General features: G+C 53.5%; 1 protein-coding gene across 2 annotated transcripts in view; it reads left to right on the top strand.

The window, feature by feature from the left end:
- RAD54L2 (RAD54 like 2) overlaps positions 1-27,245 on the top strand; it is an 84,247-nt gene that overhangs the window by 41,609 nt on the left and 15,393 nt on the right. For both annotated transcript variants that reach the window (XR_012227283.1, XM_073562539.1), the window contains 7 exons: positions 12,504-12,725; positions 21,006-21,183; positions 23,263-23,414; positions 23,497-23,613; positions 23,741-23,976; positions 24,073-24,255; positions 26,288-26,421. Coding sequence is in view for 1 of the 2 variants with exons in the window: in XM_073562539.1 (XP_073418640.1) it covers positions 12,563-12,725; positions 21,006-21,183; positions 23,263-23,414; positions 23,497-23,613; positions 23,741-23,976; positions 24,073-24,255; positions 26,288-26,421 (1,163 nt within the window). In the remaining variant the exon portion in view is untranslated. The remainder of the gene's footprint in view (positions 1-12,503; positions 12,726-21,005; positions 21,184-23,262; positions 23,415-23,496; positions 23,614-23,740; positions 23,977-24,072; positions 24,256-26,287; positions 26,422-27,245) is intronic.

Here is a 27,245-nt window from a genome sequence, read left to right as displayed (position 1 = left end):
CTGCTGGGGGTAGTAATTCAGCGCTGGGTCTCCTGCTGGAGGTAGTAACTCAGCGCTGGTTCTCCTGCTGGGGGGTAGTAATTCAGCGCTGGGTCTCCTGCTGGGGGTAGTAATTCAGCGCTGGTTCTCCTGCTGGGGGTAGTAATTCAGCGCTGGGTCTCCTGCTGGGGGTAGTAATTCAGAGCTGGTTCTCCTGCTGGGGGTAGTAGTAATTCAGTGCTGGGTCTCCTGATGGGGGTAGTAATTCAGAGCTTGTTCTCCTGCTGCGGTTAGTAACTCAGCGCTGGGTCTCCTGCTGGGGGTAGTAATTCAGCGCTGGGTCTCCTGCTGGGGCAGTAATTCAGAGCTGGTTCTCCTGCTGGGGATAGTAATTCAGCGCTTGGTCTCCTGATGGGGGTAGTAATTCAGCGCTTTGTCTCCTGCTGGGGGTAGTAATTCAGTGCTGGGTCTCCTGCTGGGGGCATTAACTCAGAGCTGGTTCTCCTGCTGGGGGTAGTAATTCAGCGCTGGGTCTCCTGCTGGGGGCAGTAATTCAGCGCTGGGTCTCCTGCTGGGGGTAGTAATTCAGCGCTGGGTCTCCTGCTGGGGGTAGTAATTCAGCGCTGGGTCTCCTGCTGGGTGTAGTAACTCAGCGCTGGTTGTCCTGCTGGGGGTAGTAATTCAGCGCTGGTTGTCCTGCTGGGGGTAGTAATTCAGAGCTGGTTCTCCTGCTGGGGGTAGTAATTCAGCGCTGGGTCTCCTGCTGAGGGTAGTAATTCACAGCTGGTTCTCCTGCTGGGGATAGTAACTCAGCGCTGGGTCTCCTGCTGGGGGTAGTAATTCAGAGCTGGTTCTCCTGCTGGGGGTAGTAATTCAGCGCTGGATCTCCTACTGGGATTAGTAATTCAGCGCTGGGTCTCCTGCTGGGGGTAGTAATTCAGCGCTGGTTCTCCTGCTGGGGGTAGTAATTCAGCGCTGGTTCGCCTGCTGTGGGTAGTAATTCAGCGCTGGGTCTCCTGCTGGGGGTAGTAATTCAGCGCTGGGTCTCCTGCTGGGGGTAGTAACTCAGCGCTGGGTCTCCTGCTGGGGGTAGTAACTCAGAGCTGGTTCTCCTGCTGAGGGCATTAATTCAGCGCTGGGTCTCCTGCTGGGGGTAGTAATTCAGCGCTGGGTCTCCTACTGGGGATAGTAATTCAGAGCTGGTTCTCCTGCTGGGGGTAGTAATTCAGCGCTTGGTCTCCTGCTGGGGGTAGTAATTCAGACATGGATCTCCTGCTGGGGGTAGTAATTTAGCGCTGGGTCTCCTGCTGGGGGTAGTAATTCTGCTCTGGGTCTCCTGCTGGGGGTAGTAACTCAGCGCTGAGTCTCCTGCTGGGGGCATTAATTCAGAGCTGGTTCTCTTGCTGGGAGTAGTAACTCAGCGCTGGGTCTCCTGCTGGGGGTAGTAATTCAGAGCTGGTTCTTCTGCTGGGGGTAGTAATTCAGCGCTGGGTCTCCTACTAGGGGTAGTAATTCAGAGCTGTTTCTCCTGCTGGGGGTAGTAATTCAGCGCTGGTTCTCCTGCTGGGGGTAGTAATTCAGCGCTGGGTCTCCTGCTGGGGGTAGTAATTCAGCGCTGGGTCTCCTACTGGGGGTAGTAATTCAGCGCTGGGTCTCCTGCTGGGGGTAGTAATTCTGTACTGGTTCTCCTGCTGGGGGCATTAACTCAGAGCTGGTTCTCCTGCTGGCGGTAGTAATTCAGAGCTGGTTCTCCTGCTGGGGGTAGTAATTCAGAGCTGGGTCTCCTGCTGGGGGTAGTAATTCAGAGCTGCTTCTCCTGTTGTGGGTAGTAACTCAGCGCTGGGTCTCCTGCTGGGGGTAGTAATTCAGAGCTGGTTCTCCTTCTGGGGGTAGTAATTCAGCGCTTGGTCTCCTGCTGGGGGTAGTAATTCAGCGCTGGGTCTCCTGCTGGGGGTAGTAATTCAGTGCTGGTTCTCCTGCTGGGGGCATTAACTCAGAGCTGGTTCTCCTGCTGGGGGTAGTAATTTAGCGCTGGGTCTCCTGCTGGGGGCAATAATTCAGCGCTGGGTCTCCTGCTGGGGGCATTAACTCAGAGCTGGTTCTCCTGCTGGGGGTAGTAATTCAGCGCTGTGTCTCCTGTTGGGGGCAGTAATTCAGCGCTGGGTCTCCTGCTGGGGGTAGTAATTCAGCGCTGGGTCTCCTGCTGGGGGTAGTAATTCAGCGCTGGGTCTCCTGCTGGGGGTAGTAACTCAGCGCTGGGTCTCCTGCTGGGGGTAGTAATTCAGAGCTGGTTCTCCTGCTGAGGGTAGCAATTCAGCGCTGGGTCTCCTGCTGGGGGTAGTAATTCAGCGCTGGGTCTCCTGCTGGGGGTAGTAACTCAGCGCTGGGTCTCCTGCTGGGGGTAGTAATTCAGAGCTGGTTCTTCTGCTGGGGGTAGTAATTCAGCGCTGGGTCTCCTGCTGGGGGTAGTAATTCAGCGCTGGTTCTCCTGCTGGGGGTAGTAATTCAGCGCTGGTTCTCCTGCTGGGGGTAGTAATTCAGCGCTGGTTCTCCTGCTGGGGGTAGTAATTCAGCGCTGGTTCTCCTGCTGGGGGTAGTAACTCAGCGCTGGGTCTCCTGCTGGGGGTTGTAACTCAGCGCTTGGTCTCCTGCTCGGGGTAGTAACTCAGCGCTGGGTCTCCTACTGGGGGTAGTAATTCAGAGCTAGTTCTCCTGCTGGGGGTAGTAATTCAGAGCTAGTTCTCCTGCTGGGGGTAGTAATTCAGCGCTGGGTCTACTGTTGGGGGAAGTAATTCAGCGCTGGGTCTCCTGCTGGGGGTAGTAATTCAGCGCTGGGTCTCCTGCTGGGGGTAGTAATTCAGAGCTTTGTCTCCTGCTGGGGGTAGTAATTCAGAGCTGTGTCTCCTGCTGGGGGTAGTAATTCAGAGCTAGTTCTCCTGCTGGGGGTAGTAATTCAGAGCTAGTTCTCCTGCTGGGGGTAGTAATTCGGCTCTGGGTCTGCTGCTGGGGGTAGTAATTCAGAGCCAGTTCTCCTGCTGGGGGCAGTAATTCAGAGCTGGTTCTCCTGCTGGGGGTAGTAATTCAGCGCTGGGTCTCCTGCTGGGGGTAGTAATTCAGCGCTGGGTCTCCTGCTGGGGGTAGTAATTCAGTGCTGGGTCTCCTGCTGGGGGTAGTAATTCAGAGCTAGTTCTCCTGCTTGGGGGTAGTAATTCAGAGCTAGTTCTCCTGATGGTGGTAGTAATTCAGAGCTGGGTCTCCTGCTGGGTGTAGTAATTCAGAGCTAGTTCTCCTGCTGGGGGTAGTAATTCAGAGCTAGTTCTCCTGCTGGGGGTAGTAATTCAGCGCTGGGTCTCCTGCTGGGGGTAGTAATTCAGCGCTGGGTCTCCTGCTGGGGGTAGTAATTCAGCGCTGGGTCTCCTGCTGGGGGTAGTAATTCAGCGCTGGGTCTCCTGCTGGGGGTAGTAATTCAGAGCTGGTTCTCCTGCTGGGGGTAGTAATTCAGAGCTAGTTCTCCTGCTGGGGGTAGTAATTCAGCGCTGGGTCTACTGTTGGGGGAAGTAATTCAGCGCTGGGTCTCCTGCTGGGGGTAGTAATTCAGCGCTGGGTCTCCTGCTGGGGGTAGTAATTCAGAGCTTTGTCTCCTGCTGGGGGTAGTAATTCAGAGCTGTGTCTCCTGCTGGGGGTAGTAATTCAGAGCTAGTTCTCCTGCTTGGTGTAGTAATTCAGAGCTAGTTCTCCTGCTGGGGGTAGTAATTCGGCTCTGGGTCTCCTGCTGGGGGTAGTAATTCAGAGCCAGTTCTCCTGCTGGGGGCAGTAATTCAGAGCTGGTTCTCCTGCTGGGGGTAGTAATTCAGCGCTGGGTCTCCTGCTGGGGGTAGTAATTCAGCGCTGGGTCTCCTGCTGGGGGTAGTAATTCAGTGCTGGGTCTCCTGCTGGGGTTAGTAATTCAGAGCTAGTTCTCCTGCTTGGGGGTAGTAATTCAGAGCTAGTTCTCCTGATGGTGGTAGTAATTCAGAGCTGGGTCTCCTGCTGGGGGTAGTAATTCAGAGCTAGTTCTCCTGCTGGGGGTAGTAATTCAGAGCTACTTCTCCTGCTGGGGGTAGTAATTCAGCGCTGGGTCTCCTGCTGGGGGTAGTAATTCAGCGCTGGGTCTCCTGCTGGGGGTAGTAATTCAGCGCTGGGTCTCCTGCTGGGGGTAGTAATTCAGCGCTGGGTCTCCTGCTGGGGGTAGTAATTCAGAGCTGGTTCTCCTGCTGAGGGCATTAATTCAGCGCTGGGTCTCCTGCTGGGGGGAGTAATTCAGCGCTGGGTCTCCTGCTGGGGGTAGTAATTCAGCGCTTGGTCTCCTGCTGGGGGTAGTAACTCAGCGTTGGGTCTCCTACTGGGGGTAGTAACTCAGCGCTGGGTCTCCTGCAGGGGGTAGTAACTCAGCGCTTGGTCTCCTGCTGGGGGTAGTTATTCAGCGCTGGTTCTCCTGCTGGAGTAGTAATTCAGCGCTTGGTCTCTTGCTGGGGGTAGTAATTCAGCACTGGGTTTCCTGCTGGGGGTAGTAATTCAGCGCTGGGTCTCCTGCTGGGGGTAGTAATTCAGCGCTGGGTCTCCTGCTGGAGGTAGTAACTCAGCGCTGGTTCTCCTGCTGGGGGGTAGTAATTCAGCGCTGGGTCTTCTGCTGGGGGTAGTAATTCAGCGCTGGTTCTCCTGCTGGGGGTAGTAATTCAGCGCTGGGTCTCCTGCTGGGGGTAGTAATTCAGAGCTGGTTCTCCTGCTTGGGGTAGTAGTAATTCAGTGCTGGGTCTCCTGATGGGGGTAGTAATTCAGAGCTTGTTCTCCTGCTGCGGTTAGTAACTCAGCGCTGGGTCTCCTGCTGGGGGTAGTAATTCAGCGCTGGGTCTCCTGCTGGGGCAGTAATTCAGAGCTGGTTCTCCTGCTGGGGATAGTAATTCAGCGCTTGGTCTCCTGATGGGGGTAGTAATTCAGCGCTTGGTCTCCTGCTGGGGGTAGTAATTCAGTGCTGGGTCTCCTGCTGGGGGCATTAACTCAGAGCTGGTTCTCCTGCTGGGGGTAGTAATTCAGCGCTGGGTCTCCTGCTGGGGGCAGTAATTCAGCGCTGGGTCTCCTGCTGGGGGTAGTAATTCAGCGCTGGGTCTCCTGCTGGGGGTAGTAATTCAGCGCTGGGTCTCCTGCTGGGTGTAGTAACTCAGCGCTGGTTGTCCTGCTGGGGGTAGTAATTCAGCGCTGGTTGTCCTGCTGGGGGTAGTAATTCAGAGCTGGTTCTCCTGCTGGGGGTAGTAATTCAGCGCTGGGTCTCCTGCTGAGGGTAGTAATTCAGAGCTGGTTCTCCTGCTGGGGATAGTAACTCAGCGCTGGGTCTCCTGCTGGGGGTAGTAATTCAGAGCTGGTTCTCCTGCTGGGGGTAGTAATTCAGCGCTGGGTATCCTACTGTGATTAGTAATTCAGCGCTGGGTCTCCTGCTGGGGGTAGTAAATCAGCGCTGGTTCTCCTGCTGGGGGTAGTAATTCAGCGCTGGTTCGCCTGCTGTGGGTAGTAATTCAGCGCTGGGTCTCCTGCTGGGGGTAGTAATTCAGCGCTGGGTCTCCTGCTGGGGGTAGTAACTCAGCGCTGGGTCTCCTGCTGGGGGTAGTAACTCAGAGCTGGTTCTCCTGCTGAGGGCATTAATTCAGCGCTGGGTCTCCTGCTGGGGGTAGTAATTCAGCGCTGGGTCTCCTACTGGGGATAGTAATTCAGAGCTGGTTCTCCTGCTGGGGGTAGTAATTCAGCGCTGGGTCTCCTGCTGGGGGTAGTAATTCAGAACTGGATCTCCTGCTGGGGGTAGTAATTTAGCGCTGGGTCTCCTGCTGGGGGTAGTAATTCTGCGCTGGGTCTCCTGCTGGGGGTAGTAACTCAGCGCTGAGTCTCCTGCTGGGGGCATTAATTCAGAGCTGGTTCTCCTGCTGGGAGTAGTAACTCAGCGCTGGGTCTCCTGCTGGGGGTAGTAATTCAGAGCTGGTTCTTCTGCTGGGGGTAGTAATTCAGCGCTGGGTCTCCTACTGGGGGTAGTAATTCAGAGCTGTTACTCCTGCTGGGGGTAGTAATTCAGCGCTGGTTCTCCTGCTGGGGGTAGTAATTCAGCGCTGGGTCTCCTGCTGGGGGTAGTAATTCAGAGCTGTTTCTCCTGCTGGGGGTAGTAATTCAGCGCTGGTTCTCCTGCTGGGGGTAGTAATTCAGCGCTGGGTCTCCTGCTGGGGGTAGTAATTCAGCGCTGGGTCTCCTGCTGGGGGTAGTAATTCAGCGCTGGGTCTCCTGCTGGGGGTAGTAATTCTGTACTGGTTCTCCTGCTGGGGGCATTAACTCAGAGCTGGTTCTCCTGCTGGGGGTAGTAATTCAGAGCTGGTTCTCCTGCTGGGGGTAGTAATTCAGAGCTGGGTCTCCTGCTGGGGGTAGTAATTCAGAGCTGGTTCTCCTGCTGGGGGTAGTAATTCAGAGCTGGTTCTCCTTCTGGGGGTAGTAATTCAGCGCTTGGTCTCCTGCTGGGGGTAGTAATTCAGCGCTGGGTCTCCTGCTGGGGGTAGTAATTCAGAGCTGGTTCTCCTGCTGGGGATAGTAACTCAGCGCTGGGTCTCCTGCTGGGGGTAGTAATTCAGAGCTGGTTCTCCTGCTGGGGGTAGTAATTCAGCGCTGGGTATCCTACTGTGATTAGTAATTCAGCGCTGGGTCTCCTGCTGGGGGTAGTAAATTAGCGCTGGTTCTCCTGCTGGGGGTAGTAATTCAGCGCTGGTTCGCCTGCTGTGGGTAGTAATTCAGCGCTGGGTCTCCTGCTGGGGGTAGTAATTCAGCGCTGGGTCTCCTGCTGGGGGTAGTAACTCAGCGCTGGGTCTCCTGCTGGGGGTAGTAACTCAGAGCTGGTTCTCCTGCTGAGGGCATTAATTCAGCGCTGGGTCTCCTGCTGGGGGTAGTAATTCAGCGCTGGGTCTCCTACTGGGGATAGTAATTCAGAGCTGGTTCTCCTGCTGGGGGTAGTAATTCAGCGCTGGGTCTCCTGCTGGGGGTAGTAATTCAGAACTGGATCTCCTGCTGGGGGTAGTAATTTAGCGCTGGGTCTCCTGCTGGGGGTAGTAATTCTGCGCTGGGTCTCCTGCTGGGGGTAGTAACTCAGCGCTGAGTCTCCTGCTGGGGGCATTAATTCAGAGCTGGTTCTCCTGCTGGGAGTAGTAACTCAGCGCTGGGTCTCCTGCTGGGGGTAGTAATTCAGAGCTGGTTCTTCTGCTGGGGGTAGTAATTCAGCGCTGGGTCTCCTACTGGGGGTAGTAATTCAGAGCTGTTTCTCCTGCTGGGGGTAGTAATTCAGCGCTGGTTCTCCTGCTGGGGGTAGTAATTCAGCGCTGGGTCTCCTGCTGGGGGTAGTAATTCAGAGCTGTTTCTCCTGCTGGGGGTAGTAATTCAGCGCTGGTTCTCCTGCTGGGGGTAGTAATTCAGCGCTGGGTCTCCTGCTGGGGGTAGTAATTCAGCGCTGGGTCTCCTGCTGGGGGTAGTAATTCAGCGCTGGGTCTCCTGCTGGGGGTAGTAATTCTGTACTGGTTCTCCTGCTGGGGGCATTAACTCAGAGCTGGTTCTCCTGCTGGGGGTAGTAATTCAGAGCTGGTTCTCCTGCTGGGGGTAGTAATTCAGAGCTGGGTCTCCTGCTGGGGGTAGTAATTCAGAGCTGGTTCTCCTGCTGGGGGTAGTAATTCAGAGCTGGTTCTCCTTCTGGGGGTAGTAATTCAGCGCTTGGTCTCCTGCTGGGGGTAGTAATTCAGCGCTGGGTCTCCTGCTGGGGGTAGTAATTCAGTGCTGGTTCTCCTGCTGGGGGCATTAACTCAGAGCTGGTTCTCCTGCTGTGGGTAGTAATTTAGCGCTGGGTCTCCTGCTGGGGGCAATAATTCAGCGCTGGGTCTCCTGCTGGGGGCATTAACTCAGAGCTGGTTCTCCTGCTGGGGGTAGTAATTCAGCGCTGTGTCTCCTGTTGGGGGCAGTAATTCAGCGCTGGGTCTCCTGCTGGGGGTAGTAATTCAGCGCTGGGTCTCCTGCTGGGGGTAGTAATTCAGCGCTGGGTCTCCTGCTGGGGGTAGTAACTCAGCGCTGGGTCTCCTACTGGGGGTAGTAATTCAGAGTTGGTTCTCCTGCTGGGGGTAGTAATTCAGCGCTGAGTCTCCTGCTGGGGGTAGTAATTCAGCGCTGGGTCTCCTGCTGGGCGTAGTAACTCAGCGCTGGGTCTCCTGCTGGGGGTAGTAATTCAGAGCTGGTTCTCCTGCTGGGGGTAGTAATTCAGCGCTGGGTCTCCTGCTGGGGGTAGTAATTCAGCGCTGGTTCTCCTGCTGGGGGTAGTAATTCAGCGCTGGTTCTCCTGCTGGGGGTAGTAACTCAGCGCTGGGTCTCCTGCTGGGGGTTGTAACTCAGCGCTGGGTCTCCTGCTGGGGGTAGTAACTCAGCGCTGGGTCTCCTACTGGGGGTAGTAATTCAGAGCTGATTCTCCTGCTGGGGGTAGTAATTCAGCGCTGGGTCTCCTGCTGGGGGTAATAATTCAGAACTGGGTCTCCTGCTGAGGGCATTAATTCAGCGCTGGGTCTCCTGCTGGTGGTAGTAATTCAGCGCTGGGTCTCCTACTGGGGGTAGTAATTCAGAGCTGATTCTCCTGCTGGGGGTAGTAATTCAGCGCTGGGTTTCCTGCTGGGGGTAATAATTCAGAACTGAGTCTCCTGCTGGGGGTAGTAATTCAGCGCTGGGTCTCCTGCTGGGGGTAATAATTCAGAACTGGGTCTCCTGCTGGGGGTAGTAATTTAGCACTGGGTCTCCTGCTGGGGGTAGTAATTTAGCTCTGGGTCTACTGCTGGGGGTAGTAATTCAGCGCTGGTTGTCCTGCTGGGGGTAGTAATTCAGAGCTGGTTCTCCTGCTGGGGTTAGTAATTCAGAGCTGGTTCTCCTGCTGGGGGCAGTAATTCAGCGCTGGGTCTCCTGCTGGGGGTAGTAACTCAGCGCTGGGTCTCCTGCTGGGGGTAGTAACTCAGCGCTGGGTCTCCTGCAGGGGGTAGTAACTCAGTGCTGGGTCTCCTGCTGGGGGTAGTAATTCAGCGCTGGTTCTCCTGCTGGAGTAGTAATTCAGCGCTTGGTCTCCTGTTGGGGGTAGTAATTCAGCACTGGGTCTCCTGCTGGGGGTAGTAATTCAGCGCTGGGTCTCCTGCTGGGGGTAGTAACTCAGCGCTGGGTCTCCTGCTGGGGGTAGTAATTCAGCGCTGGGTCTCCTGCTGGGGGTAGTAATTCAGCGCTGGGTCTCCTGCTGGGGGTAGTAATTCAGCGCTGGGTCTCCTGCTGGGGGTAGTAATTCAGCGCTGGGTCTCCTGCTGGGGGTAGTAATTCAGCGCTGGGTCTCCTGCTGGGGGTAGTAATTCAGAGCTAGTTCTCCTGCTGGGGGTAGTAATTCAGAGCTAGTTCTCCTGCTGGGGGTAGTAATTCGGCGCTGGGTCTCCTGCTGGGGGTAGTAATTCAGAGCTAGTTCTCCTGCTGGGGGTAGTAATTCAGAGCTGGTTCTCCTGCTGGGGGTAGTAATTCAGCGCTGGGTCTCCTGCTGGGGGTAGTAATTCAGCGCTGGGTCTCCTGCTGGGGGTAGTAATTCAGCGCTGGTTCTCATGCTGGTGGTAGTAATTCAGAGCTGGTTCTCCTGCTGGGGGTAGTAATTCAGCGCTGGGTCTCCTGCTGGGGGTAGTAATTCAGTGCTGGGTCTCCTGCTGGGGGTAGTAATTCAGAGCTAGTTCTCCTGCTGGGGGTAGTAATTCAGAGCTAGTTCTCCTGCTGGGGGTAGTAATTCAGAGCTGGGTCTCCTGCTGGGGGTAGTAATTCAGAGCTAGTTCTCCTGCTGGGGGTAGTAATTCAGAGCTAGTTCTCCTGCTGTGGGTAGTAATTCAGAGCTAGTTCTCCTGCTGGGGGTAGTAATTCAGCGCTGGGTCTCCTGTTGGGGGAAGTAATTCAGCACTGGGTCTCCTGCTGGGGGTAGTAATTCAGCGCTGGGTCTCCTGGTGGGGGTAGTAATTCAGAGCTAGTTCTCCTGCTGGGGGTAGAAATTCAGAGCTAGTTCTCCTGCTGGGGGTAGTAAATCGGCGCTGGGTCTCCTGCTGGGGGTAGTAATTCAGAGCCAGTTCTCCTGCTGGGGGCAGTAATTCAGAGCTGGTTCTCCTGCTGGGGGTAGTAATTCAGCGCTGGGTCTCCTGCTGGGGGTAGTAATTCAGCGCTGGGTCTCCTGCTGGGGGTAATAATTCAGTGCTGGGTCTCCTGCTGGGGGTAGTAATTCAGAGCTAGTTCTCCTGCTGGGGGTAGTAATTCAGAGCTAGTTCTCCTGCTGGGGGTAGTAATTCAGAGCTTGGTCTCCTGCTGGGGGTAGTAATTCAGAGCTAGTTCTCCTGCTGGGGGTAGTAATTCAGAGCTAGTTCTCCTGCTGGGGGTAGTAATTCAGAGCTAGTTCTGCTGGAGGTAGTAATTCAGCGCTGGGTCTCCTGCTGGGGGTAATAATTCAGCACTGGGTCTCCTGCTGGGGGTAGTAATTCAGCGCTGGGTCTCCTGCTGGGGGTAGTAATTCAGAGCTAGTTCTCCTGCTGGGGGTAGTAATTCAGCGCTGGGTCTCCTGCTGGGGGTAGTAATTCAGCGCTGGGTCTCCTGCTGGGGGTAGTAATTCAGCGCTGGGTCTCCTTCTGGGGGTAGTAATTCAGAGCTAGTTCTCCTGCTGGGGGTAGTAATTCAGAGCTGGTTCTCCTGCTGGGGGTAGTAATTCAGCGCTGGGTCTCCTGCTGGGGGTAGCAATTCAGCGCTGGGTCTCCTGCTGGGGGTAGTAATTCAGTGCTGGGTCTCCTGCTGGGGGTAGTAATTCAGAGCTAGTTCTCTTGCTGGGGGTAGTAATTCAGAGCTAGTTCTTCTGCTGGGGGTAGTAATTCAGAGCTGGGTCTCCTGCTGGGGGTAGTAATTCAGAGCTAGTTCTCTTGCTGGGGGTAGTAATTCAGAGCTAGTTCTCCTGCTGGGGGTAGTAATTCAGAGCTAGTTCTCCTGCTGGGGGTAGTAATTCAGCGCTGGGTCTCCTTCTGGGGGTAGTAATTCAGCGCTGGGTCTCCTTCTGGGGGTAGTAATTCAGAGCTAGTTCTCCTGCTGGGGGTAGTAATTCAGAGCTGTGTCTCCTGCTGGGGGTAGTAATTCAAAGCTAGTTCTCCTGCTGGGGGTAGTAATTCAGTGCTGGTTCTCCTGATGGGGGTAGTAATTCAGCGCTGGTTCTCCTGCTGGGGGTAGTAATTCAGCGCTGGTTCTCCTGCTGGGGGTAGTAATTCAGAGCTAGTTCTCCTGCTGGGGGTAGTAATTCAGTGCTGGTTCTCCTGATGGGGGTAGTAATTCAGTGCTGGTTCTCCTGATGGGGGTAGTAATTCAGCGCTGGTTCTCCTGATGGGGGTAGTAACTCAGCGTTTTCCTTCTCTGGGGCAGACGGTCATATGCAGGGGGTTTTCATTGCATAGTGAGGGTGTCTACCAGACAGTGGGGACATAACAGACTCATTGACCCTGACCTGCAGCATCACAGTGGTGTCATGCTGAGGAGATGAAGCTGCCATCTGGTTAGTGGCATCCAGGAAAGAGCGGGGCGGCTCTGTGCCAGCTTGGTTCTGCTGATGGCTTGGCAGATCGATCACTTCATCAGCGCTCAGCCCAATCATCAGGAGTGCTGTCTTCTTCCTGAGTAGTTATACACCTAGCGTTTTACGGAGGTGTCATTGTGGCCTCTGCTCCTCACCCATAAGTTAGGGTCCTGGGATGCCATGTTTCGGGGTGATGTGGGCGATAGAGGCTTTGTAATAAGCAAAAGGACAGTTCCTGCATGTAACTATTGCTGCAAACATGGGGCTTGGCAACCCCATCCCCACTGATCCAGCATCTGGCTGACATGAGCAGGAGGCGCGCCAGTCATACACAGCGGTGCAGGTGCAGGACCTGAGCCTACCGATGTTTGTATGGAAGAGCTGCCGTCTGCCATGTCTAATAGTCCGGACTCCCTGCTAGTCCAGCGCTTAGCTGGCGTCTTTCCCCTGCGCCAGGTTGGGTGCACACGGTCCTGATCTCGGTGGGCCTGGTTCTGCCAGACGTCACCTGCTTCTGACTTTGTATGATGCATGCAGGCTGTTGCTCTCTGTTATCAGCCCAGTGTTCACTGGGTGATCTCACAGTTATGGGGAGGATAGCGACTGCACTGTCGGGTCACATGACAAGCATCCACGAATCCAATCTGTTTATCAGTACACCAATTACCGTGTGATGGGAACAGACGAAGGTGCACCCTGAAAATGCTTCCCCACATCCCAGGCTCTTCTCCGGTCTCCACCATCCTGATGCTGCTTTTTTTCTTCACTTAAGTTATGCAACTTTCTAATTTATTTGGAGCTTTAATTTCTTTCCATGAAATATCTGCTTGCTGTCAGTGAATGGGAACCTTGTTTCCTGATGTCGCTGTGTTTGTATCTACAGCTCCCCGCTTGTGCCAGGAGGATGTGCAGGTAACGTGCTGCTCACCGGAAGGATTTGCAATGTCTGACGCATCCATCTCGCCAAGTGAGCCAGACCTGGATCCACAGGAAGAAGAGGAGGAGGACGAGGAGGAAGATGATGAGGACGACGAGGCTGATGAAGAGGATGAGTTGGATGATGAAAATGATGGTGATGATGAAGATGAAGTGGATGACAAGAAAAGTGAGTGTAGTGTGTGACCTCTGCACGTAGGGGGTGAGGCGGGCTAGGGTGCGGCTCTGCTCCAGATTTCCAAATATCAATCTATTACCTTCTGTCCAGAGGATGATTATATTAGAACAGAGCTCACAGCAGCACAGAGGATTTCAGGAGAGGGATGTGATAACCCTGCACCCGTGTACGCTCATCCCGAGGGATCCTGTGTCCTGTATGATGTCAGGGGCCCCATACCCCGTAGATCAGGGGTGGGGAATCTTTTTTCTGCCATGGGCCATTTGGATATTTATACCATCCTTTGAGGGCCGTACAAACTCTGCCCACAAAGTACCTCCTGACTCTGGCACTGGTGTCAGGACGTAATCTTTCATTGCATGCCCTTCAGTGTTTAGTAATGAACACTGCGTGTGTGCTAACAGAGCAAGAAGACAAAATACAGCTCCCTGCTAAAGCACTGCAGTCCCTGAGAATCTGCCCGGGGGCCGTAAATGGCCCTGGGACCCGAGGTTCCCCACCCCTGCCGTAGATGATGTGTAGGGACCTGCAAATCTATTACACCGCGTTATCAGCCATTACTGGAGGAGGAGACTGTAGGACAGGAGACTACAATCTATTACTCCCTGTTATCAGCCATTACTGGAGGAGGAGACTGTAGGACAGGAGACTACAATCTATTACTCCCCGTTATCAGCCATTACTGGAGGAGGAGACTGTAGGACAGGAGACTACAATCTATTACTCCCCGTTATCAGCCATTACTGGGGAGGAGACTGTAGGACAGGAGACTACAATCTATTACTCCCCGTTATCAGCCATTAATGGAGGAGGAGACTGTAGGACAGGAGACTACAATCTATTACTCCCTGTTATCAGCCATTACTGGGGGAGGAGACTGTAGGTCAGGAGACTACAATCTATTACTCCCCGTTATCAGCCATTACTGGGGGGGAGACTGTAGGACAGGAGACTACAATCTATTACTCCCTGTTATCAGCCATTACTGGGGGACAAGACTGTAGGACAGGAGACTACAATCTATTACTCCCTGTTATCAGCCATTACTGGGGGACGAGACTGTAGGTCAGGAGACTACAATCTATTACTCCCCGTTATCAGCCATTACTGGGGGGGAGACTGTAGGACAGGAAACTACAATCTATTACTCCCCGTTATCAGCCATTACTGGGGGACGAGACTGTAGGACAGGAGACTACAATCTATTACTCCCTGTTATCAGCCATTACTGGGGAGGAGACTGTAGGACAGGAGACTACACTCTATTACTCCCTGTTATCAGCCATTACTGAGGGGGAGACTGTAGGACAGGAGACTACACTCTATTACTCCCTGTTATCAGCCATTACTGAGGGGGAGACTGTAGGACAGGAGACTACACTCTATTACTCCCTGTTATCAGCCATTACTGGGGAGGAGACTGTAGGACAGGAGACTACAATCTATTACTCCCTGTTATCAGCCATTACTGGGGGGGAGACTGTAGGACAGGAGACTACAATCTATTACTCCCCGTTATCAGCCATTACTGGGGAGGAGACTGTAGGACAGGAGACTACAATCTATTACTCCCCGTTATCAGCCATTACTGGAGGAGGAGACTGTAAGACAGGAGACTACAATCTATTACTCCCTGTTATCAGCCATTACTGGGGAGGAGACTGTAGGACAGGAGACTACACTCTATTACTCCCTGTTATCAGCCATTACTGAGGGGGAGACTGTAGGACAGGAGTCTACACTCTATTACTCCCTGTTATCAGCCATTACTGAGGGGCAGACTGTAGGACAGGAGACTACACTCTATTACTCCCTGTTATCAGCCATTACTGGGGAGGAGAGTGTAGGACAGGAGACTACAATCTATTACTCCCCGTTATCAGCCATTACTGGAAGGGAGGTGACTACATTCTATTAGTTTCTCTTTGGGTCTGAATTGGATGATACAAGTCGATGACATACTCTGCTCTGGTACATCTGTGTGAGCGGTGTCCGTGTGCTACACCCCAGGGCTTAGGTAGGAGCAGTAGGTGAGTCTGTCCTGGGGCTCCTCCAGCTGCAGTCACTGCTCCCTGGAGATGAATGCCGTGTTGTCCTCTGCGATCCTCACTGCCACCCTCTCCTTATAAAGTGCATGTAGCCGGCTGCCGGGTATTAACAGGGCACCCTCCTGACAGTCGGCAGGTGTCTCCCTATGTGATCAGCGGCTGCCGTCGCTGGTCATCATCAACCCCATGAATACGAGCAGATTCCTGCGTGTGTGAGATTTCCTGTTGGGGCCAGTCTTCAATGATAAGGGCATGCTGGGGCTTGTAGTCAAGAGATAGTGATCACAGATATCATTGACCACACTTCCTTTTTTATTACTTACTAGCTGAAGAGCCCGGCGCTGCCCGGGCATAGTAACTGTGGTTAGTTCTAACAAATTATAGTGATTATATTCGACTGGTTTAGGAAAAAGCCGGTCGGCGGCGCCGCTGCTAGGTTATGCCGTCAAACTCATGCTGCGTTATAGGCTTCACCGTGATCTCGGGTGCTTAGTCCAAAAATACAGTTGTATGAATCCACCATCAAAGAAAAAAGACTAGCACTCACTGATCCAAATAGAAAGTCCGCTTTATTTGCACACAATTAAAACTTCATGGCCTGGAGGCTGAAGGAGAGAGTGAGCACGCACCGACGACAATAGCACTTCCAGGGGTCGGTATCTACACTACTCCTAACATCCCACATCATCCAGTCAGCCAGAGCCACCGGACTACTACCCCTAATATCCCACATCATCCAGTCAGCCAGAGCCACCGGACTACTACCCCTAATATCCCACTTCATCCCGTCAGCCAGCGCTACCGGACTACTACCCCTAATCTCCCACATCATCCCATCAGCCAGAGCCACCGGACTACTACCCCTAATATCCCCCATCATCCTGTCAGCTAGAGCCACCAGACTACTACCCCTAATATCCCACATCATCCCGTCAGCCAGCGCTACCGGACTACTACCCCTAATATCCCACATCATCCCATCAGCCAGAGCCACCGGACTATTACCCCTAATATCCCACATCATCCCATCAGCCAGAGCCACCGACTACTTCCACTAATATCCCACATCCTCCCGCCAACCAGAGCCACTAGACTACTACCACTAATATCCCACATCATCCCGTCAGCCAGAGCTACCGGACTACTACCACTAATATCCCACATCATCCCGTCAGCCAGAGCCACCGGACTACTTCCACTAATATCCCCCATCATCCCGTCAGCCAGAGCCACCGACTTCTTCCACTAATATCCCACATCCTCCCGCCAGCCAGAGCCACCAGACTACTACCCCTAATATCCCACATCATCCCGTCAGCCAGAGCCACCGGACTACTACCACTAATATCCCACATCATCCCGTCAGCCAGAGCCACCGGACTACTACCACTAATATCCCACATCCTCCCACCAGCCAGAGCCACCAGACTACTACCCCTAATATCCCACATCATTCAGTCAGCCAGAGCCACCGACTACTACCACTAATATCCCACATCATCCCGTCAGCCAGAGCCACCGGACTACTACCCCTAATATCCCACATCATCCCATCAGCCAGAGCCACCGACTACTTCCACTAATATCCCACATCCTCCCGCCAACCAGAGCCACCAGACTACTACCACTAATATCCCACATCATCCCGTCAGCCAGAGCTACCGGACTACTACCACTAATATCCCACATCATCCCGTCAGCCAGAGCCACCGGACTACTACCACTAATATCCCCCATCATCCCGTCAGCCAGAGCCACCGACTACTTCCACTAATATCCCACATCCTCCCGCCAGCCAGAGCCACCAGACTACTACCACTAATATCCCACATCATCCCGTCAGCCAGAGCCACCGGACTACTACCACTAATATCCCCCATCATCCCGTCAGCCAGAGCCACCGACTACTTCCACTAATATCCCACATCCTCCCGCCAGCCAGAGCCACCAGACTACTACCCCTAATATCCCACATCATCCCGTCAGGTAGAGCCACCGGACTACTACCACTAATATCCCACATCATCCCGTCAGCCAGAGCCACCAGACTACTACCCCTAATATCCCACATCATCCCTTCAGCCAGAGCGACCGACTACTTCCACTAATATCCCACATCCTCCCGCCAGCCAGAGCCACCAGACTACAACCACTAATATCCCACATCATCCCGTCAGCCAGAGCCACCAGACTACTACCACTAATATCCCACATCATCCGGTCAGCCAGAGCCACCGGACTACTACCACTAATATCCCCCATCATCCCGTCAGCCAGAGCCACCGACTACCACTAATATCCCACATCCTCCCGCCAGCCAGAGCCACCAGACTACTACCCCTAATATCCCACATCATCCCGTCAGCTAGAGCCACCGGACTACTACCACTAATATCCCACATCATTCCGTCAGCCAGAGCCACCGGACTACTACCACTAATATCCCACATCCTCCCGCCAGCCAGAGCCACCAGACTACTACCCCTAATATCCCACATCATCCCGTCAGCCAGAGCCACCGACTACTTCCACTAATATACCACATCCTCCCGCCAGCCAGAGACACCAGACTACTACCACTAATATCCCACATCATCCCGTCAGCCAGAGCCACCGGACTACTACCACTAATATCCCACATCATCCCGTCAGCCAGAGCTACCGGACTACTACCACTAATATCCCACATCATCCCATCAGCCAGAGCCACCGGACTACTACCACTAATATCTCCCGTCAGCCAGAGCCACCAGACTACTACCCCTAATATCCCACATCATCCCGTCAGCCAGAGCCACCGACTACTTCCGCTAATATCCCACATCCTCCCGCCAGCCAGAGCCACCGACTACTTCCACTAATATCCCACATCCTCCCGCCAACCAGAGCCACCGGACTACTACCACTAATATCCCCCATCATCCCGTCAGCCAGAGCCACCGACTACTTCCACTAATATCCCACATCCTCCCGCCAGCCAGAGCCACCAGACTACCCCTAATATCCCACATCATCCCGTCAGCTAGAGCCACCGGACTACTACCACTAATATCCCATATCATCCCGTCAGCCAGAGCCACCAGACTACTACCCCTAATATCCCACATCATCCCGTCAGCTAGTGCCACCGGACTACTACCCCTAATATCCCACATCATCCTGTCAGCCAGAGCCACCGACTACTTCCACTAATATCCCACATCCTCCCGCCAGCCAGAGCCACCAGACTACTACCACTAATATCCCACATCATCCCGCCAGCCAGAGCCACCAGACTACTACCACTAATATCCCACATCATCCCGTCAGCCAGAGCTACTGGACTACTACCCCTAATATCCCACATCATCCCGTCAGCCAAAGCTACCGGACTACTACCCCTAATATCCCACATCATCCCGTCAGCCAGAGCCACCGGACTACTACCCCTAATATCCCACATCATCCCATCAGCCAGAGCCACCGGACTACTACCCCTAATATCCCACATCATCCCGTCAGCCAGAGCCACCGGACTACTACCTCTAATATCCCACATCATCCCGTCAGCCAGAGCCACCGGACTACTACCACTAATATCCCACATCATCCCGTCAGCCAGAGCCACCGGACTACTACCCCTAATATCCCACATCATCCCGTCAGCCAGAGCCACCAGACTACTACCACTAATATCCCACATCATCCCGTCAGCCAGAGCCACCGGACTACTACCACTAATATCCCACATCATCCCGTCAGCCATAGCTATCGGACTACTACCCCTAATATCCCACATCATCCCGTCAGCCAGAGCCACCAGACTACTACCACTAATATCCCACATCATCCCGTCAGCCAGAGCTACCGGACTACTACCCCTAATATCCCACATCATCCCGTCAGCCAAAGCTACCGGACTACTACCCCTAATATCCCACATCATCCCGTCAGCCAGAGCCACCGGACTACTACCCCTAATATCCCACATCATCCAGTCAGCCAAAGCTACCGGACTACTACCCCTAATATCCCACATCATCCCGTCAGCCATAGCTACCGGACTACTACCCCTAATATCCCACATCATCCCGTCAGCCAAAGCTACCTGACTACTACCCCTAATATCCCACATCATCCCGTCAGCCAGAGCCACCAGACTACTACCACTAATATCCCACATCTGACAGGATGATGTGGGATATTAGAGTGAGTGTGGCCGGGCTCTTCAGCTAGAGTGTGTTTGTGTGTGTGTATGTATATATATATATATATATATATATATATATATATAATATAATATAATATAATATAATATATATATATATATATAGTACAAACCAAAAGTTTGGACACACTTTCTCATTCAAAGAGTTTTCTTTATTTTCATGACTATGAAAATTGTAGATTCACTCTGAAAGCATCAAGAGTATGAATTAACACATGTGGAATTATATAATTAACAAAAAATTGTGAAAGAGCTGAAAATACATGAAAATACGTGTATATATATATATATATATATATATATATATATATATAATGTGTGGAATGGGTCTGGCTTGATACACACACACATGCATGCATACACTCAGATTTATGTATATATATGTAGATGACCACAGTTGGTGCACTCTGTGGGGTCTGTGCTTAGGATCTGTGCCCTACCTGCGAGGTTTGTGCTTACCTTTCGGGGTTTGTGCTCAGGTTCTGTGCCCTCCCTGCGGGGTCTGTGCCCTGCCTGCGAGGTCTGTGCTCACCTTTCAGGGTCTGTGCTCGGGGTCTGTGCCCGGTCTGCGAGGTCTGTGCTCACCTTTCGTGGTTTGTGCTCAGGTTCTGTCCCCTCCCTGCAGGGTCTGTGCTCAGGGTCTGTGCCTTGCCTGCGAGGTTTGTGCTTACCTTTCGGGGTTTGTGCTCAGGTTCTGTGCCCTCCTTACAGGGTCTGTGCCCTCCCTGCGGGGTCTGTGCTCGGGGTCTGTGCTCAGGATCTGTGCCCTGCCTGCAAGGTTTGTGCTTACCTTTCGGGGTTTGTGCTCAGGTTCTGTGCCCTCCCTGCGGGGTCTGTCCTCGGGGTCTGTGCTCACGCTTCAGGGTTTATGCTCAGGTTCTGTGCCCACCCTGTGGGGTCTGTACCATGCCTGCGAGGTCTGTGCTCAGGGTCTGTGCTCGGGGTCTGTGCCTGGTCTGCGAGGTCTGTGCTCACCTTTCGTGGTTTTTGCTCAGGTTCTGTGCCCTCCCTGCAGGGTCTGTGCTCAGGGTCTGTGCCTTGCCTGCGAAGTTTGTGCTTACCTTTCGGGGTTTGTGCTCAGGTTCTGTGCCCTCCTTACAGGGTCTGTACCCTCCCTTCGGGGTCTGTGCTCAGGGTCTGTGCTCGGGGTTTGTGCCCTGTCTGCGAGGTCTGTGCTCACCTTTCAGGGTCTTTGCTCGGGGTCTGTGCCCAGTCTGCGAGGTCTGTGCTCACCTTTCGTGGTTTGTGCTCAGGGTCTGTGCCCTCCCTGCAGGGTCTGTGCTCAGGGTCTGTGCCTTGCCTGCGAGGTTTGTGCTTACCTTTCGGGGTTTGGGCTCTGGTTCTGTGCCCTGCCTGCGAAGTCTGTGCTCTGGGTCTGTGCCCTGCCTGCGAGGTCTGTGCTCACCCTTCGTGGTTTGTGCTCAGGTTCTGTGCCCACCCTGCGGGGTCTGTGTCCTCCCTGCGGGGTCTGTGTCCTCCCTGCCGGGTCTGTTCTTAGTGACAGTGCGCAGGGCTTGTGCCCAGCTTTTATCCAACCTTCAGGGTCCGTTTCTGGCCTTCCTGGGGTCTGCGTCGTCTGGTCCTCGCAGCATTATGTAACGACGCGGCCTCTTTATGTAACACCCGGCAGATTAACCCACTTATATAACAGGAGGCCAAATATTCAGCTGTGTAACCCCTTATGTTCCAGATCCCTCCCCGCTGACATAGCGCCTCCTCGCGCACATATTAACACCGGACGTTGTACTCAGTCTTAGTGTGGAGGTTGCAGGACGGTGTGGGTGCAGGACATAGATGGCGATAAGTAGGCAGACACACCAATGACCTATCTGCAGGGGTGACTGCTGGGGTCAGTGACAGCCAGATAGATCCTGGCGGAGGAAAGTGTTGGGGTGCACAGACTGTCCGCTCATTGTTACACCTGCCCTAAGCTCCCTCCTGAGCGCCCCCTACTGGATGCTGCCCTAATGTTCATTTATTGTGAGGAGTGTCTCAGATTTCTTCTCTCTTTTGCAGAAAAGTCTCAAACCTCCGCACGTGGTGCAGACAATTCGGAGCATGGCTCTGGTGGCGAGGATGAATGGAAATGCTCATCTACCTCAGAGCAGAGCGAAAAAGGGGAGAAGACAACATCAAATGAGGAGGAAAAGAAGAAACGATTACAGAAGCCAACCAACCTGAGGAGGAACATCAGGTGAGGACATGCGAGGGCGGGTCTGATCTCATAGTGCGGGGGCGGGTCTGATCTCATAGTGCGGGGGTGGGTCTGATCTCGCAGTGCGGGGGCGGGTCTGATCTCATAGTGCGGGGGCGGGTCTGATCTCATAGTGCGGGGGCGGGTCTGATCTCATAGTGCGGGGGTGGGTCTGATCTCGCAGTGCGGGGGCGGGTCTGATCTCATAGTGCGGGGGCGGGTCTGATCTCATAGTGCGGGGGCGGGTCTGATCTCATAGTGCGGGGGCGGGTCTGATCTCATAGTGCGGGGGCGGGTCTGATCTCATAGTGTGGGAGCGGGTCTGATCTCATAGTGCGGTGGAGGGTCTGATCTCATAGTGCGGGGGCGGGTCTGATCTCATAGTGCGGGGGCGGGTCTGATCTCATAGTACGGGGGCGGGTCTGATCTCATAGTGCGGGGGTGGGTCTGATCCCATAGTGCGGGGGCGGGTCTGATCTCATAGTGCAGGGGCAGGTCTGATCTCATAGTGCGGGGGCGGGTCTGATCTCAGTGAAGGGCGGATCTGATCTCATAGTGCGGAGGCGGGTCTGATCTCATAGTGCGGGGGCGGGTCTGATCTCATAGTGCGGGGGCGGTTCTGATCCCATAGTGCGGGGGCGGGTCTGATCTCATAGTGCGGGGGCGGTTCTAATCCCATAGTGCGGGGGCGGGTCTGATCCCATGGTGCGGGGGCGGGTCTGATCTCATAGTGTGGGTGGGTCTGATCTCAGCGAAGGGTGGATCTGATCTCATAGTGCGGGGGCGAGTCTGATCTCACAGTGCGGGGGCGGGTCTGATCCCATAGTGCGGGGGCGGGTCTGATCTCATAGTTCGGGGGCGGGTCTGATCTCATAGTGCGTGGGCGGGTCTGATCCCATAGTGCGGGGGTGGGTCTGATCTCATAGTGAAGGGCGGGTCTGATCTCATAGTGCGGGGGCGAATCTGATCTCGCCGTCCAGGGGGTGGGTCTGATCTCATAGTGTGGGGGCGGGTCTGATCTCATAGTGCAGGGGTGGGTCTGATCTTGCAGTCCATGGGGTGGGTCTGATCTCGCAGTCTAGGGCATGGGTCTGATCTCATAGTGCGGGTCTAGTCTCGCAGTCCAGGGTGCAGGTCTGATCTCGCAGTCTAGTGGTCGGGTCTGATCTACTAATCCATGGGGTGGGTCTGATCTCACAATCCAGGGGGCAGGTCTGATCGTTCAGTCTAGGGGGTGGGTCTCATCTCGCAGTCCAGAGGGGCAGGTCTGTTCATTCAGTCATGTTCGGCGGGTCATATCTCGCAGTCGATGGGGCGGGTCTGGTTTCACAGTCCAGGAGTCGGGTTATATCTAGCAGTCCAGCGAACGGGTCTGATTTTACTGTCCATGGGGCGGGTCAGATCTTTCGGTTTGGGGGGCTGATCTCGCAGTCCAGTGGGCAGGTCTGATCTCGCAGTCCATTGGGCAGGTCTGATCTCGGAGTCCAGAGGGCAGGTCTGATCTCGGAGTCCAGAGGGCAGGTCTGATCTCGGAGTCCAGAGGGCAGGTCTGATCTCGGAGTCCAGTGGGCAGGTCTGATCTCGGAGTCCAGTGGGCAGGTCTGATCTCGGAGTCCAGTGGGCAGGTCTGATCTCGGAGTCCAGTGGGCAGGTCTGATCTCGGAGTCCAGTGGGCGGGTCTGATCTCGGAGTCCAGTGGGCGGGTCTGATCTCGGAGTCCAGTGGGCGGGTCTGATCTCGGCGTCCAGTGGGCGGGTCTGATCTCGGCGTCCAGTGGGCGGGTCTGATCTCGGAGTCCCGTGGGCAGATCTGATCTAGCAGTCCATGGGGCGAGTCTTATTTTACTGTCCAGGGGGCAGGTCATATCTCTGAGTCCATTGGGCAGGTCATATCTCTGAGTCCATTGGGCAGGTCTGATCTCGCAGTCCAGGGGGTAGGTCCAGTGTGCAGATCTGTGCTCCTATTCGAGGTTCTGCTTTATGCCCACCTTTATGATCACACAGTGGTTGGGCTCTGCGTCACTCTGGTCCTCCTGTGTGTGACGCTCTAAATAATGACGCTTGTCTCGCTGTGACGCAGGAAGCTGCTCCGTGAAGATCAGTTGGAGGCGGTGACCAAGACCGCGCAGCAGGAGGAGCTGGAAAGACGGAAACGTCTGGAGCAGCAGAGGAAGGACTACCCTGTACCCCTGATCCCTACGCTGCCTGCTGTCCCTCTAGACTTCCTCACTGGTACGGGCGTCGGGCTGGTTGGGGCCTGGAGGGACGGTAGAGCCGATACCACCAATAGAGTGATCTGCAATTTGCTTTACAGAAGAGATTGAACTGAGGCCGGCCGACGTGTCACACATTGTGGGGAACCAGGAGATCATCTGCCTGGACAGCAGCAGTGGGGACAGCGAGGACGAGTCCCAGAGGAAAGCTCTGGCTGGTGAGGACATGCGTTGTGGGGTGTGAGGCCTCGGTGGCTTTTCATCAGTGTTCGGTCCGTGTGCCCATGAGTGAACATACCATAACTCCCATCATTGTCACGCTCCCGCTTTGTTTGCCCCCTACAGAAGTGATCGAGCTGAGCTCGGGGGAGGAGGAATCTCTGCAGCTCGTGGACACTGGCGAATCCACTAATGACGTTGATGACGCTGATCTCGGGGGTGAGAACAGCGGCTCCCATGTCAATGACACTTTGAACCTGCCAGATGCCTTTGGACGGGTCCTTGTCAATATTAACCACCCGCCCAATGAGAAGGACATTTTCCTGGCACCACAGCTGGCCGGATCTGTCAAACCACATCAGGTGAGTGCACAGTCTCCGATCTGCTTCCAATGACTCCCCTAATATGTCCTGCTGGTCCATGTAACCTCCAATATCCGGCTGTTCTCTCCTGGGCAGATTGGGGGCATCCGCTTTCTGTATGATAACCTTGTGGAGTCTCTGGAGAGATTTTCCAGCAGCAGTGGGTTTGGCTGCATCCTGGCGCACAGCATGGGATTGGGCAAGACCCTGCAGGTTATCTCTTTCCTGGACGTTCTCTTCCAGCACACCCCGGCCAAGACCGTGCTGGCGATTGTACCGGTGAGGAGCTCTCGTGTTTCATTATCTGGGTATCCACACACTGCAAAACTATGGTCAACATCACAGCCAGAATATACTGATGAGACTGGCGAAACCTGCAAGGACACTTCCACAAATACCTTGTTCTACTGAACACAAAGTGGTATCAATGAAAGCATAACGTGGCCATGACATTAAGGCCCAGAATCAAGTCCGATTTTTGTACAAGTTATATATATCATTTAATAGGCAGCATCGCCTGAGTGACATGCAGTGTTATACCCCAGAGCTGCACTGACTATTCTGCTGGTGCAGTCACTGTGTACATACATTACATTACTGATCCTGAGTTACATCCTGTATTATACTCCAGAGCTGCACTCACTATTCTGCTGGTGCAGTCACTGTGTACATACATTACATTACTGATCCTGAGTTACCTCCTGTATTATACTCCAGAGCTGCACTCACTATTCTGCTGGTGTAGTCACTGTGTACATACATTACATTACTGATCCTGAGTTACATCCTGTATTATACTCCAGAGCTGCACTCACTATTCTGCTGGTGCAGTCACTGTGTACATACATTACATTACTGATCCTGAGTTACCTCCTGTATTATACTCCAGAGCTGCACTCACTATTCTGCTGGTGTAGTCACTGTGTACATACATTACATTACTGATCCTGAGTTACATCCTGTAGTATACTCCAGAGCTGCACTCACTATTCTGCTGGTGCAGTCACTTTGTACATACATTACATTACTGATCCTGAGTTACATCCTGTATTATACTCCAGAGCTGCACTCACTATTCTGCTGGTGTAGTCACTGTGTACATACATTACATTACTGATCCTGAGTTACCTCCTGTATTATACTCCAGAGCTGCACTCACTATTCTGCTGGTGTAGTCACTGTGTACATACATTACATTACTGATCCTGAGTTACATCCTGTAGTATACTCCAGAGCTGCACTCACTATTCTGCTGGTGCAGTCACTGTGTACATACATTACATTACTGATCCTGAGTTACATCCTGTATTATACTACAGAGCTGCACTCACTATTCTGCTGGTGCAGTCACTGTGTACATACATTACATTACTGATCCTGAGTTACATCCTGTATTATACTCCAGAGCTGCACTCACTATTCTGCTGGTGCAGTCACTGTGTACATACATTACATTACTGATCCTGAGTTACATCCTGTAGTATACTCCAGAGCTGCACTCACTATTCTGCTGGTGCAGTCACTTTGTACATACATTACATTACTGATCCTGAGTTACATCCTGTAGTATACTCCAGAGCTGCACTCACTATTCTGCTGGTGCAGTCACTGTGTACATAAATTACATTACTGATCCTGAGTTACATCCTGTATTATACTCCAGAGCTGCACTCACTATTCTGCTGGTGCAGTCACTGTGTACATACATTACATTACTGATCCTGAGTTACATCCTGTATTATACTCCAGAGCTGCACTCACTATTCTGCTGGTGCAGTCACTGTGTACATACATTACATTACTGATCCTGAGTTACCTCCTGTATTATACTCCAGAGCTGCACTCACTGTTCTGCTGGTGCAGTCACTGTGTACATACATTACATTACTGATCCTGAGTTACGTCCTGTATTATACTCCAGAGATGCACTCACTATTCTGCTGGTGCAGTCACTGTGTACATACATTACATTACTGATCCTGAGTTACATCCTGTATTATACTCCAGAGCTGCACTCACTATTCTGCTGGTGCAGTCACTGTGTACATACATTACATTACTGATCCTGAGTTACATCCTGTATTATACCCCAGAGCTGCACTCACTATTCTGCTGGTTCAGTCACTGTGTACATACATTACATAACTGATCCTGAGTTACATCCTGTATTATACTCCAGAGCTGCACTCACTATTCTGCTGGTGCAGTCATTGCGCAGGTGAATGACTGGTTTACCTATATAGGATGGGATGTGCACTCTGCTTTGGACGTCCTTAAGGTTGGGGTCTTATATGGTAATTTCTCTTGTCAGGTGAACACTCTGCAGAACTGGCTCGCTGAGTTTAATATGTGGCTTCCTGCTCCTGAGTCGTTACCTCCTGATCATGACTCTGAGTTTGTGCGGCCACGAGCCTTCAAGGTTCATACCCTGAATGATGAGCACAAGTAAGTGTCTCTGCTCCGTTTTGGGGGAAGTTACTAGATATCTGAGTCTATGGGTTCCCTGGGGTCTGACTTCACCAGTGCTGGGTATGTGGGTGTCCTGTGTTGGACCCCACCAGTGCTGGGTATGTGGGTGTCCTGTGTTGGACCCCACCAGTGCTGGGTATGTGGGTGTCCTGGGTTAGACCCCACCAGTCCTGGGTATGTAGGTGTACTCGGTTGTACCCCACCAGTGCTGGGTATGTGGGTGTCCTGGGTTGGACCCCACCAGACCTGAGTATGTCAATGTCTTGGGTTGGACCCCACCAGCAGGGTTATGTGGGTGTCCTGTGTTGGACCCCACAAGTCCTAGGTATGTGGGTGTCCTGGTTTGGACCACACCAGTGCTGGGTATGTGGGTGTCCTGGGCTGGTCCCCACCAGTCGTGGGTATGTGGGTGTCTTGGGTTGGATCCCACTAGTCCTTGGTATGTGGGTGTCCTGGGTTGGAACCCACCAGGCCTGGGTATGTGGGTGTCTTGGGTTGGACCCCACCAGCAGGGTATGTGGGTGTCATGTGTTGGACCCCACCAGTGTTGGGTATGTGGGTGTCCTGGGTTGGACCCCACCAGACCTAGGTATGTGGGTGTCCCGGGTTGGACCTCACCAGTCCTGGGTATGTGGGTGTCCTGTGTTGGACCCTACCAGTGCTTGGTATGTGGGTGTCCTGTGTTGACCCCACCAGTGCTGGGTATGTAGGTGTCCTGTGTTGGACCCCACCAGTCCTGGTTATGTGGGTGTCCCTGGTTGGACCCCACCAGCCCTGGGTATGTGGGTGTTCCTGTGGTG

The sequence above is a fragment of the Dendrobates tinctorius genome, unplaced genomic scaffold (genome assembly GCF_039654945.1).
Source record: "Dendrobates tinctorius isolate UK_male_01 unplaced genomic scaffold, ASM3965494v1 ptg000357l, whole genome shotgun sequence".
Taxonomy (NCBI): domain Eukaryota; kingdom Metazoa; phylum Chordata; class Amphibia; order Anura; family Dendrobatidae; genus Dendrobates; species Dendrobates tinctorius.
The sequence above is the reverse complement of the archived record's forward strand: the minus strand, read 5'-3'. Positions and strand labels throughout refer to the sequence as shown.